This window comes from Gymnoscopelus microlampas, assembly GCF_963454915.1.
Source record: "Gymnoscopelus microlampas genome assembly, chromosome: 24".
Taxonomy (NCBI): Eukaryota; Metazoa; Chordata; class Actinopteri; order Myctophiformes; family Myctophidae; genus Gymnoscopelus; species Gymnoscopelus microlampas.
Genome location: NC_139961.1, coordinates 31,298,702 through 31,313,060, shown reverse-complemented (window position 1 = coordinate 31,313,060; position 14,359 = coordinate 31,298,702). Strand labels below are relative to the sequence as shown.

The 14,359-nt window shown below is 43.8% G+C and overlaps 1 protein-coding gene across 2 annotated transcripts in view; it reads right to left on the bottom strand.

Moving 5' to 3' along the window:
* Positions 1 to 487: 487 nt before the first annotated feature.
* zranb3 (zinc finger, RAN-binding domain containing 3) overlaps positions 488 to 14,359 on the bottom strand; it is a 98,002-nt gene continuing 84,130 nt past the window's right edge. For both annotated transcript variants that reach the window (XM_084051254.1, XM_084051255.1), the window contains 4 exons: positions 13,568 to 13,774; positions 12,011 to 12,203; positions 3,828 to 3,959; positions 488 to 1,067 (listed from right to left, as the gene is read on the bottom strand). In XM_084051254.1, the coding sequence (XP_083907380.1) occupies positions 969 to 1,067; positions 3,828 to 3,959; positions 12,011 to 12,203; positions 13,568 to 13,774 (631 nt within the window). In that variant the 3' untranslated portion in view covers positions 488 to 968. The remainder of the gene's footprint in view (positions 1,068 to 3,827; positions 3,960 to 12,010; positions 12,204 to 13,567; positions 13,775 to 14,359) is intronic.

Genomic DNA, 14,359 nt, shown 5'->3' with positions numbered 1-14,359 from the left:
AATGGCTCATAAGAAACCCCTGAAAATAGAGAAAGGAGCTGATCTACAAGCTCGCGACATGTCAAGCTGTGACACATTGTGAGCTTGTAGATCTACTATTTTCACAATTTTTGAAAATGTTAGAAAATGTTGGACAATAATGACATATAAATAGGGAAAACAGGCTGACAGTGCTGAAACTGGCACAACAGTCTTATTAATTTAATTTGAATTTAATTAAAAAAAGAAACACTGGATATATATATTTTTTAATTTCTTTAATTTTCAATTTTTCCCTAATTTCCACTAACATGACTTATTAAAATCTTATCATCTCTAATCTTATCAAAAACATTTTCTTAATACATTTATTTCAGTCATTTCACATACATTTAAAACTATTTCCAAGGCTCAAAGGGGGACACTCGGTTGCAATTTACTTTTTGCTGAGAAAGTTTAATCAACCTCCCTCCCCCACCCACCCACCCCAACACTTTTTCTTTTCCACCAAGTTTGCACAATCTTAAAATAGCTGCGTCTCTCTAAACAACATGCTCCATTTCAGCCTCGAGTAAGAAGGGGGGACCAGTCGTAAATCAAAAGTATCCGCACCCATGACGGTTCGGGGACATCCAGCGAGCTGGGCAATAATTTGCATGTGATGCGGGCGGTGTTTTAAGTTAAGTTAAACTTCCACAGTTATGACGGTCACGATGGCACCTCAGCCAAACCATCGGAGTGTTGGAGATGGATACCCGCTTAAGTAGACGGATTCAGGTTGCGGGGGAAAAGGTTGTGTGAATTCTACATTAGCAATGGGTAGGAAAAACTGCCCCTTTCCAGGGTTTCCTACTTCGTGTTAAGGAAACACACATGAAGACTGATAAAATAGCCATGTGATGCCCTGTAAGACATCATGTGTGACCCTGCATTTTCCATTGTAAATGGACTCTGCGTGACACCAGACTTTCTTTCACGAGGAAACCGTTTCACTTCTTGACGAAAAACTTGGTGATGTCCGATGAGAACTTGGAGGCGGCTTGACCTTTCCTGATCTGACTTCGTTCTTTGGCTTGCTTGGCCGTTCTCTGCAAAGACAAACACAGTGTGATGTAACAGGGGTAAGAAAAAACACACAAAAACATCCTGTGGTCAAGAGCCGAATAGAAGAAACGTTTGGATCAATATATTGACCGTGTCTGGATGGAAGCACCTGGGGAGGAATGCAGTGCAGCAACAGACATCACTTATTTGAATGTGCTACCCCGTACATTGGTTTGTAAAGTGCCAAAATGTGTGACTTTTCTCTCTTTTTTTTGTATCATCTAGAGCAGGGGTCTTCAACGCTTTTCAGGCCAAGGAAGCAGGGGCTCCCACTACATTATTGTGTGAAACTCACTGTGTTGCATAGTAAACTTTCTTCTTTAAGCCTTCCATGTAAATGGATAAGAGGCTTTTAAAGCTAGCTCACCATATTTAGCTGATTGTCTCATCACTGTCTGTTGACTGTTATGAGATTTGAGACTAGCTTGGAAGTATTCAACGGGTTTTTCTTTTAAGTGTCTCCAAGTGATGCAGCTTTGATGGATTCATAGATTTGTTTCACAGAACTGTCATCAGTGTTGTGTGTAAATTGTGTTTTTTTGTTTGTTAACTTTGCTAATAATATGTTGGATTCATATTAATGTATTTTCAGACATTAAAATGTTTTTTTTGGGGGGAAAAAATGACTATCACACAAAAACCTGGCGGCCCTCCTGCAGTAACTCTGAGGACCCCCAAGGGGTCCTGGAACCCTGTTGAAGACCCCTGATCTAGAGAGTATACATTAGTGATGTGATAAAATGTATGAGGGTATCTTCCAAGCCCCCTAGACCGCAGAGGATTATTGAAGCTGCCGTGTCCTGGTGGTCAAACCTGGTGTTGCAAGACTTACGCATTTAAAGCGCTACTATCCTCTGAAACCCTAGTGCGTCTGTTCTATTGGCACCCGGAAGTAGAGTGTACTTCCGGGTGCATAATACGCTGGGTGAGCAACTTCACTGAAGTGAATAAATGGGGGCGGGCCGTTCGTTCTCTAGTTCTTATTATACTCTATGGTATTTTCCTTGTCTATTTCCTATTCTCTCTTTGGCAAACAAAGACAAGCTATGATGTCGCCGTTACTACACGAAAGAAGCAACAGACTATAAACCAAATACCCGAATGCTGATGTACAGTTACAGTATACATATCGTACTGCAAATTCTATACATCTCATACTAAATTAACCCTCTTAGCTGTACTTTTTTAACCGTATTTCTATGTTTTCATCTAATCTTATTTTTATTATTTTTATTGCATTCAAATCTTGTGAATATTGTATTTTTTGTTGTCTTGTGGACATGCCACACTAACATTTGGCAGCTTGTACCTGTGTGAGGGAGTGACAAACAAATCCCTCTTGATTCATACCTCCACCTGCTATTGCCCCCTCTTTACAGCTGAAATCCGATCCCACACTGACAAGTTGTACAAGCGATGCACATCATTTCACGGTTTGCCCAAAGTAAAGATGCCGAAGTTCATGACAAATGGCTGTTTTTTATTTATAAAGATGGAGGTGTCAAAAAAAGAGTGTGCAGTGCACATTTTTTTGCCGAAGACTCTGCCATCAGCAACCTGATGATGAAGTCAATGGGATTTGTCCCCCATTTGTTCCCTCGATACAGTATGTGGCAGCGAAGGAACATTTACTTAATCATTATTAATTAACCACTTAAACCCTATATAGTATATACAGGACATCCCCAGGGGTCTATAATAGGCCCCCTCCTTTTTTCCCTCTACCCCAAATGAAAATAGCATATCTATAACAAGCTCAAAATGCATTGCAAGCTTGTATATCTGCTATTTTCGCTGATTGTTTGCCCCAGAATAGGGACACTAGGGCTGATGTGGTTTATGTAAAAAGGGGAACAGACATGCCACTGGTCCTGGAGAGAGTTGAGTTCCCTTTTTTCTCCTTTTCCCTGCATTCACTAGATTTTTATTGTATTAATTCATATTCATATTATTTCGTTTTGGAAACAATGGAAAATGTGTCTTTCTGAATGTACGAGTTAACGGACATACTAATGATTCACAAGGAGCACTTAAAGCAATATGAAAACAGTTCAGAGATATGGCCGTCGTCAAATGTGTGGGGAGATGCCGAGATGTATAACTTAAGTTAAGGAGATGAGTTTTGAACCAACTTTACAAAAAGGTTATCCGCTGAGTCTGGCTGTGCATGTTCACCGAACGTCCTCATGAGGGCTCTCAGGAACATCCCTGCACTATTGTATTCTACAACATATTTTTACTTGTCCTGATTTCATATCTCTGGACCAATACAACTTCCCTGCAGGGATAACAAAGTCAGCCTCGGAACATACAGTATAACTAGCTCTCGCCACTTGACTCTATGTTATTCCAACAGTCTTGTATTTTTAAGATTATTACAAGGCATTTTGCTTTACTTAAGGCCAAGACAGACTTTTCGCAAAAGCCTTTTCTTAAAGCTATCTTATGTTATCTTAGGGAGTTTTGCCACATGCTTAATCGTATATATATTGTCGTACGATGAATAGCAAAAATAGCCAACCTACAAGCTCACAACACGTCGCAATGTGAGGTGTTGTGAGCTTGCAGATCTAAAACATTTTTGTGGAACATTTAGAATTAAAAAAGAAGAAAAAATTCACACATTTCTGCCTATAAGGACAGTAATAGCGACGCCAGTTAGAAAGTGTTTAAGGGAGACACATGAGAGAGACATGAGCCACCATATGGCCTTCATCAGTGTTAGGATGCGGGGGTAAACGTACAGTTTTGTGGCAGACGGTGCACAGGGTCTGCAGGTTGTCAAGCGAACACTGTCCTCCTCCACTGTAGACCGGACGGATGTGATCCACCTGCCAAAAGTCTCCTTCAACTGGGGCACGGATCATCTCATTCAGCTGGACCGACAGACAGACAGGCAGACAGACAGACACACACACACACACATGCGCATTAGACACACACAGCGAGAAAGGGACACACACCAGTCAAATTAAGCTAATATTTGCACAGCGGGGGTGCACGTCTGTCTCACAATAATAAAATGAAATCAAATAAACCTAAGCTCAGTGAAGTACACTTTGACGGCCGAGAACACAAATGAAAGAAACATGAAAAAGCAGAACTGAAGGGAAGCTTTGCTGTGATGATGGTCTCCATGGTGAAATGCAATTTATGACAAGCAGGTGAACGCAAAGTAAATAAAACTTTAATTAAGTTGGGAAGCGGTTCGCAATAGAATAATGAAGTACGAAATGAGAAATGTTATGCATTAAACAGTAGAATAATAAAAGATTATTAGATCGAGATCAAATTAAAAAAGACAGAGAACATAAAAAAAAAAGTCGAATCATGTGGGATCTCGGGATCCACGTGAGAATGGTCGTGGCTCCAATGTGGATCTGGGGCTTCATGAGACCAGCATGTGACGTCAGTCATCTACAAAGTATGACGTCAGTCGTCTGTGACATATACGACTCCAAATTAAATAACAAAAAACCATGGAGCCTGCACAAAAACACAACTCAACCACTTTTTTTTTAAGATTTTGTTTTTTTAATTTTGGTTTTCCTTGACCTGGTTGCTTGTTTCTCTCACAGAATCTGGCAACACTGGCAGTGTGTGTGTGTGAGAGAGAGAGAGAGAGAGAGAGAGAAAGAAAGCGAGGAGAGAGAGAAATACAGAAAAAGGGAGAGATACGAAGAGTGTGTGACGTGAGTGTGAGAGACAGAGAGAGAGAGCGTTCAAGCGTATTTATCTTTGCATACACAGTGTAAATAGTTTTGGGTCTTCGAACCTCAGCCAACTGACCGAATAATTAGCAAAACAGCGATAACACAGCTGGTTCATTGATATCTGCATGGGACCTTGTCATGAGGTCATTTCTTTCCCCCTCTCTGCTGGCCCCCCCAATTTAAAACAATGATTCCGGCCCCCCTGCTGCTGGCAGTATGCACAAGAAATTTAGTGCCGATTGGTCCAGTTGCTTGTGAGATTAGCATAGGACAAACAAGAGATCAAACTTTTTTTATTTTAGGCTATAATGTCTGTGTCATGTTCGATGCAACGTCATCTGCAGCAACAACGCATCTTCAAAGAGTTTGTGAATGGATGACGTCTTCCGTTTTTACATGGAAAACGCCAATAGATTCACTGTTGCTCAGGGAACAGCGTCTAGTTCAAAATCTAAAGACTATTATATTCAGGGGTGCACATAACTTTTTAGGTCTGGTACGCAGAAGAGCACCTGGACATGTGACTTGGTGCGCATGGCGCCCGTCCCGTTTTGTCAACGGGGGGGGGTTCAGCCCGGACAGTTTTGTCAACGGGGGGGGGTGGGGGGTTCAGCACGGTGCCCACCGGACAGTTTTGTCAACGGGGGGGGGGGGGGGGGCGAGAAAAAAAGGACGCTCTGCTTCTAAATTCCGCCGATTTTCGCCGTTTTTTTCTCTCACGCTGTTACATAAAGCCCCCAAGGTTGGTGCCCTGTGCTGCTGCGCTGATTTTATCCGCCAGATTGGGACGTTCACGGCATATTTTGCACCATTACGGTGCGTTCATCATCGGTGACGAGTGCCTCTAACAGCCGCTGCTGGCTGCGTGCAGCGAGGCAATGCGACGCGATGCGAGGCGACGCGAGTCATATGTATCTCTACCCCTGTGCCTAATGGCTGTACATGGGGCCGACGGGTGCTTTAGCGTGATTGTGTGAGTGTGGCTTCAGGAAGTAAATTCCTAGCCTCGATCTCCAGGCTTTTATTTTTTATTTTTTCTTAAAAATAAAAGCTTGGAAATTCCTGTCCCAGCTGTTGGTGCGCAAAAGCGCCTCGCGTCGCCTGATGTGGTGCGCATTTTTTATTTTGGGTGCGCATGCGCACCTGCGCACCAGTTATGTGCACCCCTGATTATATTGAGATGTGTGTCTGACAGAAGCAAGAAGCAAGAGAAAGAATACATCACATGCTGAAAGGGTTTTACTTTGTCACAGAGCCAAATCTCAGATCTGCACACTGTTCATCCTATATTAGGAGTTAACCCATTAAGACCGGGAACGCATCTGTGTGTCATTTTTTGATTTCTTTGGCTATTCAAAAATAGCAGATATACAAGCTCATAGCAGATCTACAATCATAGCGCGGCTATGATTGTAGATCTGCTATTTTTAGAAAAATCGTGAAAATTTGTGGCAAAATCTTGTATTATAATTTATATATATTTCTTAACACATTGTGCAATCGCGTAGATCTACGCGAACCTAAATAAAGCCGCAGCGTGCCAATCGCGTAGCCTACGCAAAGTGGTCTTTTTTTTCCTCTCTCGCAGTGACACATTTCATTGTAGCACTCTCTCGCAGTGACACATTTCATTGTAGCACTCTCTCGCAGTGACACATTTCATTGTAGCACTCTCTCACAGTGACACATTTCATTGTAGCACTCTCTCGCAGTGACACATTTCATTGTAGCACTCTCTCACAGTGACACATTTCATTGTAGCACTCTCTCACAGTGACACATTTCATTGTAGCACTCTCTCACAGTGACACATTTCATTGTAGCACTCTCTCGCAGTGACACATTTCATTGTAGCACACCCGGATACGGAAATGACGACAATCGAAGATTTTCGTTCCCATCTGCCGCCGCTCTAAAGCTTCCGCTAAATCGCTATTATCTCGGTGTTGTTTTTCTCCGCGCTGAACGCTGTTTGAAACGGGTTTTAGAAACTGCTACTACTGCAAAATGGAATGTCGCCGATTGAAAATGTCTTCTCTGGGCCACTCACACAACTACCCTGTGTGTCTACAAACAGTTGAACACGTGATCATAAGGTATTTAGCGAGGTCTGTGGCGAGGTGAAAAAAACAAAAAAAAATATATCACTGGCAGTGGGAGTACATTATGATATTAAACTCTGGCATGGAATGTGTTAAAGCGAACATTTGCCAAATATTTAGTTCCAGGAACCCCCAGAAGCAAAGATTTGAGTTACAAATGTCCGCCAAAAAAAAAGAAAAAAAATATCTAAAGTGACACAGATACATTCCCGGTCTTAATGGGTTAAATTAACTGATAAGATAAGATAAAGAGCACCGCAGTTAACTCATTTAGTGCCTATGACGTCTGAGACGTCACATTTTTCATAAGCCCAGAGTGCCAATGACGTCTGAGACGTCATGAATAAAAAAATAATAAAAAATTCAAAATTTCTTTTTTTTTTTTTTTTGAAAAAAAATGTTCAGAACCCAAGATATCATGGTTTGAAGATTTGCTGCTCCATTCACTTCTTGTTTAACATCTTACTGAAAAAAGCTGTATCTCGCTTCCTAAGCACTTTTTTTTTTACAATGTATTTTTGGCTCTGGCACAGGGGTGATATAGCCAGAAATATTTTTGGCACTGAATGAGTTAAGATACAGTTACAGGGGGCGTCCACTGGCCTAGCGGTCCAGGCGCATACCACATGCTGGTAAATGGTAAAATGGTGCATTTATATAGCGCTTTTATCCAAAGCGCTTTACATTGATTGTGCCATTCACCCATTCACACACACATTCATACACCGATGGCGGAGGAAACCATGCAAGGCACCAACCTGCTCATCGGGAGCAATTAGGGGTTCAGCATCTTGCTCAAGGACACTTTGACACTAACTCGGGATCGAACTGGGAACCTTGCGGTTTCCAGTTCACTCTACCCGGCCACTCTACCCCTGAGCCACTACCGCCCCTGGTAATCCAGCTTGACAGCGTGTCGCGGGTTCGACTCCCGTTCCCGACGACCTTTGCTGTATGTCTCCCCCCATTTCCTGTCAGCCTACTGTCCTGTCCAAATAAAGGCATAAAAGCCCCAAAAAATATCTTTAAAAAAAAAGAAGATACAGTTACAGTACAGGGTGAGAGATGTAGATGCTGTAGATACAGCAGGGCAAAAACATCACACAAAAAAGAAACGGCATCAATAATGAACGCACAACAGTATACACCCTTCAACAAAGCCTGCATTATGCAGGACAAATACATAAGTATGTTTTCGGCATGGCTCATGGCATGGGGGCGGGCCGTCTGAAGTGCGTTTACTTTGTCCCTGGCCCACATGTTGGGAATCGCAGGCGTATACATTACCATGGAGGTGTGTACCTCCAAGGCATTAGACCTACAGTATACAGTATTGATTCAGAGGTCGAAGCTAACCCATTCAACAGAAAACGGAGGCTATTGTGTAATGGCTGATTCAAGGTTGATCGGGCGCCTTCGTATATGTATATATATATACATATAGGCTGTACGGTGGTTCAAGAGAGTCCTGCGTTGGCGGAGGTTCCATACGAAGCCGATATGGAGACTAAGCGCGTCACCAAAAAACACTGAAAACTATAAAGCATTCGCTGTAAGGATCGGCATGGCCGTGAGCCATGTTATCCTTTCGCTCAGGTGTGGGCTGGAATGTTTGATACCATGAAAGGTACCGCACGGTGTCCCCAGAGTCCAGACAATACAGTACGGCGCAGTACTGTACGGACATGAATCAACCTCGAGGGTATGCGAGTGTGTTGGTGTGTCTGTGAGATAGTGCAGCAGCTACAGCCAGAGGAGCAAGCCAGCTAAAGACTTGACTGCAGATTGAGAGAATAAGAGAGGGAGACAGAGAAAGAAAACAGAAGCTAGCAACTGGGCAAAAGAAAGATAACAGAGAGAGGGCAGAGAGAGAGAGAGAGGGAGAGAGGGAGAGAGAGAGAGAGAGAGAGAGAGAGAGAGAGAGAGAGAGAGAGAGAGAGAGGGAGAGAGGGAGACCCCCTGGGGAGAATTCAGGAGCTGAAATCCATTTCCTTTCTTAGGGCAGAGCTCTATGCCGTCATTAGGCAGCCAGCTGGAATGGAACCCAGCAGAGGAACAGAACAGCCTCATTCACACAGCCTCATCATGCACACGCACGCACGCGCGCACAGGGTTGTCATGTCATCTAGACGGGAAACCGACCGGCATATCAGTGCCTCAAAATACCAAACACTTAAGTTTCAGAGATGCTTGATCTTAAAAGATCGCAATTCACTTCACACACACACACACACACACGCAGCAACGCACACACACACAAGATCCAAGTACACTTAATGATTCAACTGACGATACATAGATTTTCCCGATATTATGATTTCTAATAATCTTTTTTTTGTTTTTTACTAAATGAGTCTAGACAAATTATGATTTTTAATTAAAAATGTATTTATCAAATTAAATAGCAGATCTACAAGCTAACAACATGCCGTGCTGAGACGCACTGTGAGCTTGTACTGTAAGTCTGCTATTTTCAGGCTTGGTCAGGTCATACTGTATAATTCTCATTTTTGTAGTCTTTTTGGCGACATCAGTGGTACTGTAGAGATATCTGGTTATTACAGCAATCTGTTATAACTGTGATTCCCAGAAGTCTGTTCGAAATGTAACTTAGTCTTGCACAGCCCCAAAACTAACACAGCATAGTTTGAGCCGCGGAGCTCTGTCGGACTCGGGGTCTGCGAGCGGACATGCCGCTCCACCAGATCATATACATCTCAGCAGTAGGAACTCTACTACTAATTCACCGACAAATAATCTAAACTCTACACAGTTCACTGCTGCGTTCACAACTTTACTGCAAAAGTTTAATTTAATTCATACACTTGCAGTATGACAGTGTTGAATGCCAAAAAAACAAAGCGTGCGCTGAACAACTAGATTACGCACATAATAGAGCCCTGCGAAAAACTTTTCAATTCACCGATTTGAATGGTCACACATTTATATCGATAAGTAACTGTCTGTCTTGCCATGCATCTACAGTACACCAAACCACCATGCCTACAGACACACATTTTTACACAGGACACACACATACACCATGAACATTCCAAGCAGCCCACCAGGAGCAATTGCCGCGCACACAATACACACACACACACACACACACACACACACACACACACACACACACACACACACACACACACACACACACACACACACACACACACACACACACACACACACACACACACACACACACACACACACACGCACGCACGCACGCACGCACGCCTCAAAACCACCCTTGGAATCACCGGTACCGTCCTTTCCTGGTTCACATCCTACCTCTCCGACAGACATCATTTCATTTCCATCAATAACTCCAAATCCACCACAACCTCTGTTACCCACGGTGTCCCTCAGGGCTCAGTGCTTGGCCCCCTCCTGTTTATCCTGTACATCCTCCCCCTCGGACAAATCCTCCGTCACCACGGCCTCAGTTTCCACTGCTACGCGGACGACACACAGCTCTATCTCCCCTCCAAAACCATCACTGCCACCACCATCTCCACCCTCACCTCCTGTTTGACTGACATAAAGTCCTGGATGCAAAAAAACTTCCTTAAACTCAACTGCAATAAATGAGAAATTCTCATCATCGGACCAGATGCCCTCACCCGCCCCACTCATAACTTCTCCCTCAATATCGACGGCTGCACTGTCACCCCCTCCACCAAAGTCCGAAACCTTGGTGTCATCCTGGATCCCACCCTCTCATTCCAATCCCACGTCAATCACATCACAAAAACAGCCTTCTACCACCTCAGAAATATCGCCCGCCTCCGTCCCACTCTATCCCAAACTGCTGCAGAAACACTCGTCCACGCATTCATCACTTCCAGACTCGACTACTGCAATAGTCTCCTCTACGGTGCCACTGTAAAAAATATCAAAAAACTCCAATATGTCCAAAACTCTGCTGCCCGCCTCCTCACCAGAACCAGATCCAGAGATCACATCACCCCAGTACTCCATTACCTTCATTGGCTCCCAGTAAAACATAGAATAGACTTCAAAATACTCATCACCACCTACAAAGCCCTCAATAACCTGGCCCCCTGCTACCTCTCTGACCTCCTCCAACGCCACGCACCCTCCCGCTCCCTCAGGTCTGGCGACGCAAACCTCCTGGACTTCCCCAAAAAAATAAAAAAAACGCACCTGGGGTGACAGGGCATTTTCAGTTGCGGCCCCCACCCTTTGGAATCCACTCCCACCCCACATCAAGGCTGCCCCCACTCTTGCCGTTTTCAAAGCCTCCCTCAAAACCCACCTCTTTAGACTCGCCTTCCCTGCCCAGACCTAACCTCACCTCACTTTCGTCCTCTATGACAAGTCTTAGCCTTTTGTTTTAGCCTTTTAATGTTTTCTTTTCTTTTTTTAATAAAATTGTTTTTAAGCTGTTTTGTAAAGCGACTTTGAGTACTAGAAAAGCGCTATATAAGTCTGATGTATTATTATTATTATTATTATTACAAGTAGCCATACCCGCCAACACACACAGAATGAACTAATAACAAATCATGGAGGATCAGGACTCTGCCTGCCTGCGGTGTGTCTTATCAGGAGAGTTGTGCCTGTGTGTGTGTGTGCTGTGTGAATTTCCCCTCCGCTACAAAGCCCAGCACCATTGATTGGCCAGGCACTGGTGGTGCTGCTTGGCAGTGGGTGCTGAGGAGTGAGGAGGGAGGGGGGGGGGGTTTACTGGATAACAGTGGAACCAAAATCAAACAGGGCTCTCTGGCTGAGAACCGGCACTGGGGGAAAAAATCAATGGGCCTCGCAATCCATTTACTGAGAGCCTTTGGCCTTCTGAGTGCTCACACCAACGTCTGTGCGTGACTGTATGTGAGTGTGTGGTGTGCGAGTTGTACTGTGTGCTATGTGTGTGTGTTTCCGTTGTATAGTACTGTGTGTATTTGCGGTGTATGTGTGTAAACTTCGTAATGTGTATTATGACAGGTCGTCTACAACGGCGATTTGGGCAATGTAGTGCCATCTGATGTGCTTACCGATATGTTATAACCCCCTTCATGGGCATTATAACGCATTGCAAGCATAACAGAGAGCACTGAAAACGTTGCCTCTGTGTGGTCGACTGACCTGTTTAAGCGGCATCTGGGCCAGCCAGGTGTTCTCCAGCATGTCCTTGCGCTGGCTAGGTGGGGCGTCACGGACCCTCTGGTACAGCTGGTGGGCCTCGAGGCCGCATTGCTGACACACACCTTGCTCCGCCTCCAGCACGCGGGCGCGCATGTACGGCTGGCTGGTGCGCAACTGGAACTCTTCCTGGCATCTGCAAGAAGGGATGAGGGTGTTAGGGAGAGTGTGGCGCGCGCGTGTGTGTGTGTGTGTGTGTGTGTGTGTGTGTGTGTGTGTGTGTGTGTGAGAAACATGGGATGTGAGTTCATTTGAGCTGTTAAGTCCACAGAAGATTCTCTACAATATCCTCCACTATATATCACTGTTCTTTATGACTGGTTCAATTTGTTAGTTTAAGAATTAATCTCTAAGTCAGGCGTCTTCAACGTTTTCAGGCCAAGTTAACCATACCTACCTTTTTCTGGTATGTGTGTATATAGATATCTTAGATTTGACCTCTCCCGGACATATTTTCCTTACGGTTAGGTTTTTCTCCTTGCTCTCCCTGCCCCCCCACTCACCCCTCGTCTTTTCTTTCCTCTTTCTGAAAACAACAAAAGCGATGGAGCTCGCACAAAAACACATTTCACCCACTTCCTTACACCTGTTAACCTGTGATGTGACAATATAAATTCTGATTCTGAGCTGAGAGAGAGAATATCCGTTGCATATTAAACTTTTGTCTGTGTTCCATATTCAACTTTTATCTGTGTTCCATATTCAACTTTTTATCTAATGTATTTATTCAGAAAGCCTTGATAAGAGGCTTTCAAAGCTAGCTCACCATATTTAGATCAGTTGAGAGATTTGAGATTAACTGGGAAGTATTCCACAGGTTTTTGTTTCAAGTGCAGTGTTGATGGCTTCATAGATTCGTTTGGCAACACTATCATCAGTGTTGTGTAAATTAAATGGGTTTTTTGTTTGTTTGATTATTTACAAAGTAACTTCGCTTATATTAAATTGGATTCATGTTAAATGTGTATTTTCAGACATTTACATTTTTGGATAAAAACAAAACAAAACAAAAACGGTTCCCATCACTCAAAAACTTGTAGTAACCCTGAGCACCTCTAGGGATCACGTAAGTATGTCAAATAGCGGAAATAGCCAATCTAGCTTGTAGGTAGGGGTGTCAGAAAAAATCGATTTGAATACGAATCGCGATTCTATTGTTGGACGATTCAGAATCGATTCTCATTAAAAAAAAAAAAAACAAGAATCGGAATCGAATCGTGAGATAGCAGAAGATTCACAGCCCTACTTGTAGGTCTGCTATTTCCACTATTATTGATATCTTTTGAAAATGTCTACATGTTAACAAAGCAATGCATCGTTATTATAAAGAAAATGTACTTTGTAATTCGTAACTTTTGAATACTTAAGTACTTTTTTTAAAGCAAGTCAAGTACTCGAAGCACAACTTTGACCGAGCAACTTTCACTTGTAGTTGAGTAATATTTTTTGACCATCACTGTGTATCAGGGTTGAGTACTTTGTCCACCACCGCATACATACCTCTGGCTGCAGAAGCGCGTGTCCCAGGGCCCACCCTCCGTGGAGCATGGCTGCTGGCAGGACAGACACAGCGGGGCACCCTCGCTGTCCACGGCCTGCAGGTAGCCCGACTCTGGTGGCGACGACGACGATGGCGATGACAATGACGGCGGTACTTCTGGCGTTGGACCACTCACTTCTTTAGGGGACTTCTCCTCCTTGACCTGCCTGGTGGGGTAGAGGGAAGAAACGGGAGGAATTTAAACAACATGAATCCTAGTGTCTCCCCTTTCTGGGCAATGTCATAATAGGGGAACATTCGGCGAAAAATAGCAGGTATTCAGGACCACAGGGTTCCTTGGGGGGGGGTTCCAAATGGACCCTGGCAGGTCTGTAACTTTGAGAGTTTTCAAATGGAATCCTTGAAATTAAAAAGTTTGAGAACCACTGATTTAAATGGTTAACCCATTAACACTCTCACCGCCAGGCCCGTAGCCTACGGGCCGATAAATCCAACTGTAAAGCGCCGATCCCGTAGCCTACGGGCCGTGGTGCTTTTTCCTTTTTTTTCTATTTTTAATTTCTTTTTTCAATTTCCGGTACGGCACATTTCATTGTAACACCACCGGAAACAGAATTATTTGGGATCCGGTTTTGCCGAAGCCGTCAGCCCTCGTTCTAATGACGAAACTGACACTCAGTTTCTCCTTGTTTTTTTCTTCTCCTCGGTGATCACTGTCTAACATAAACCGTTCTAACTACAACATGGAGATTCCGTTTGACACGTGGTTTTCACTGCTCGAACCAGGCAGA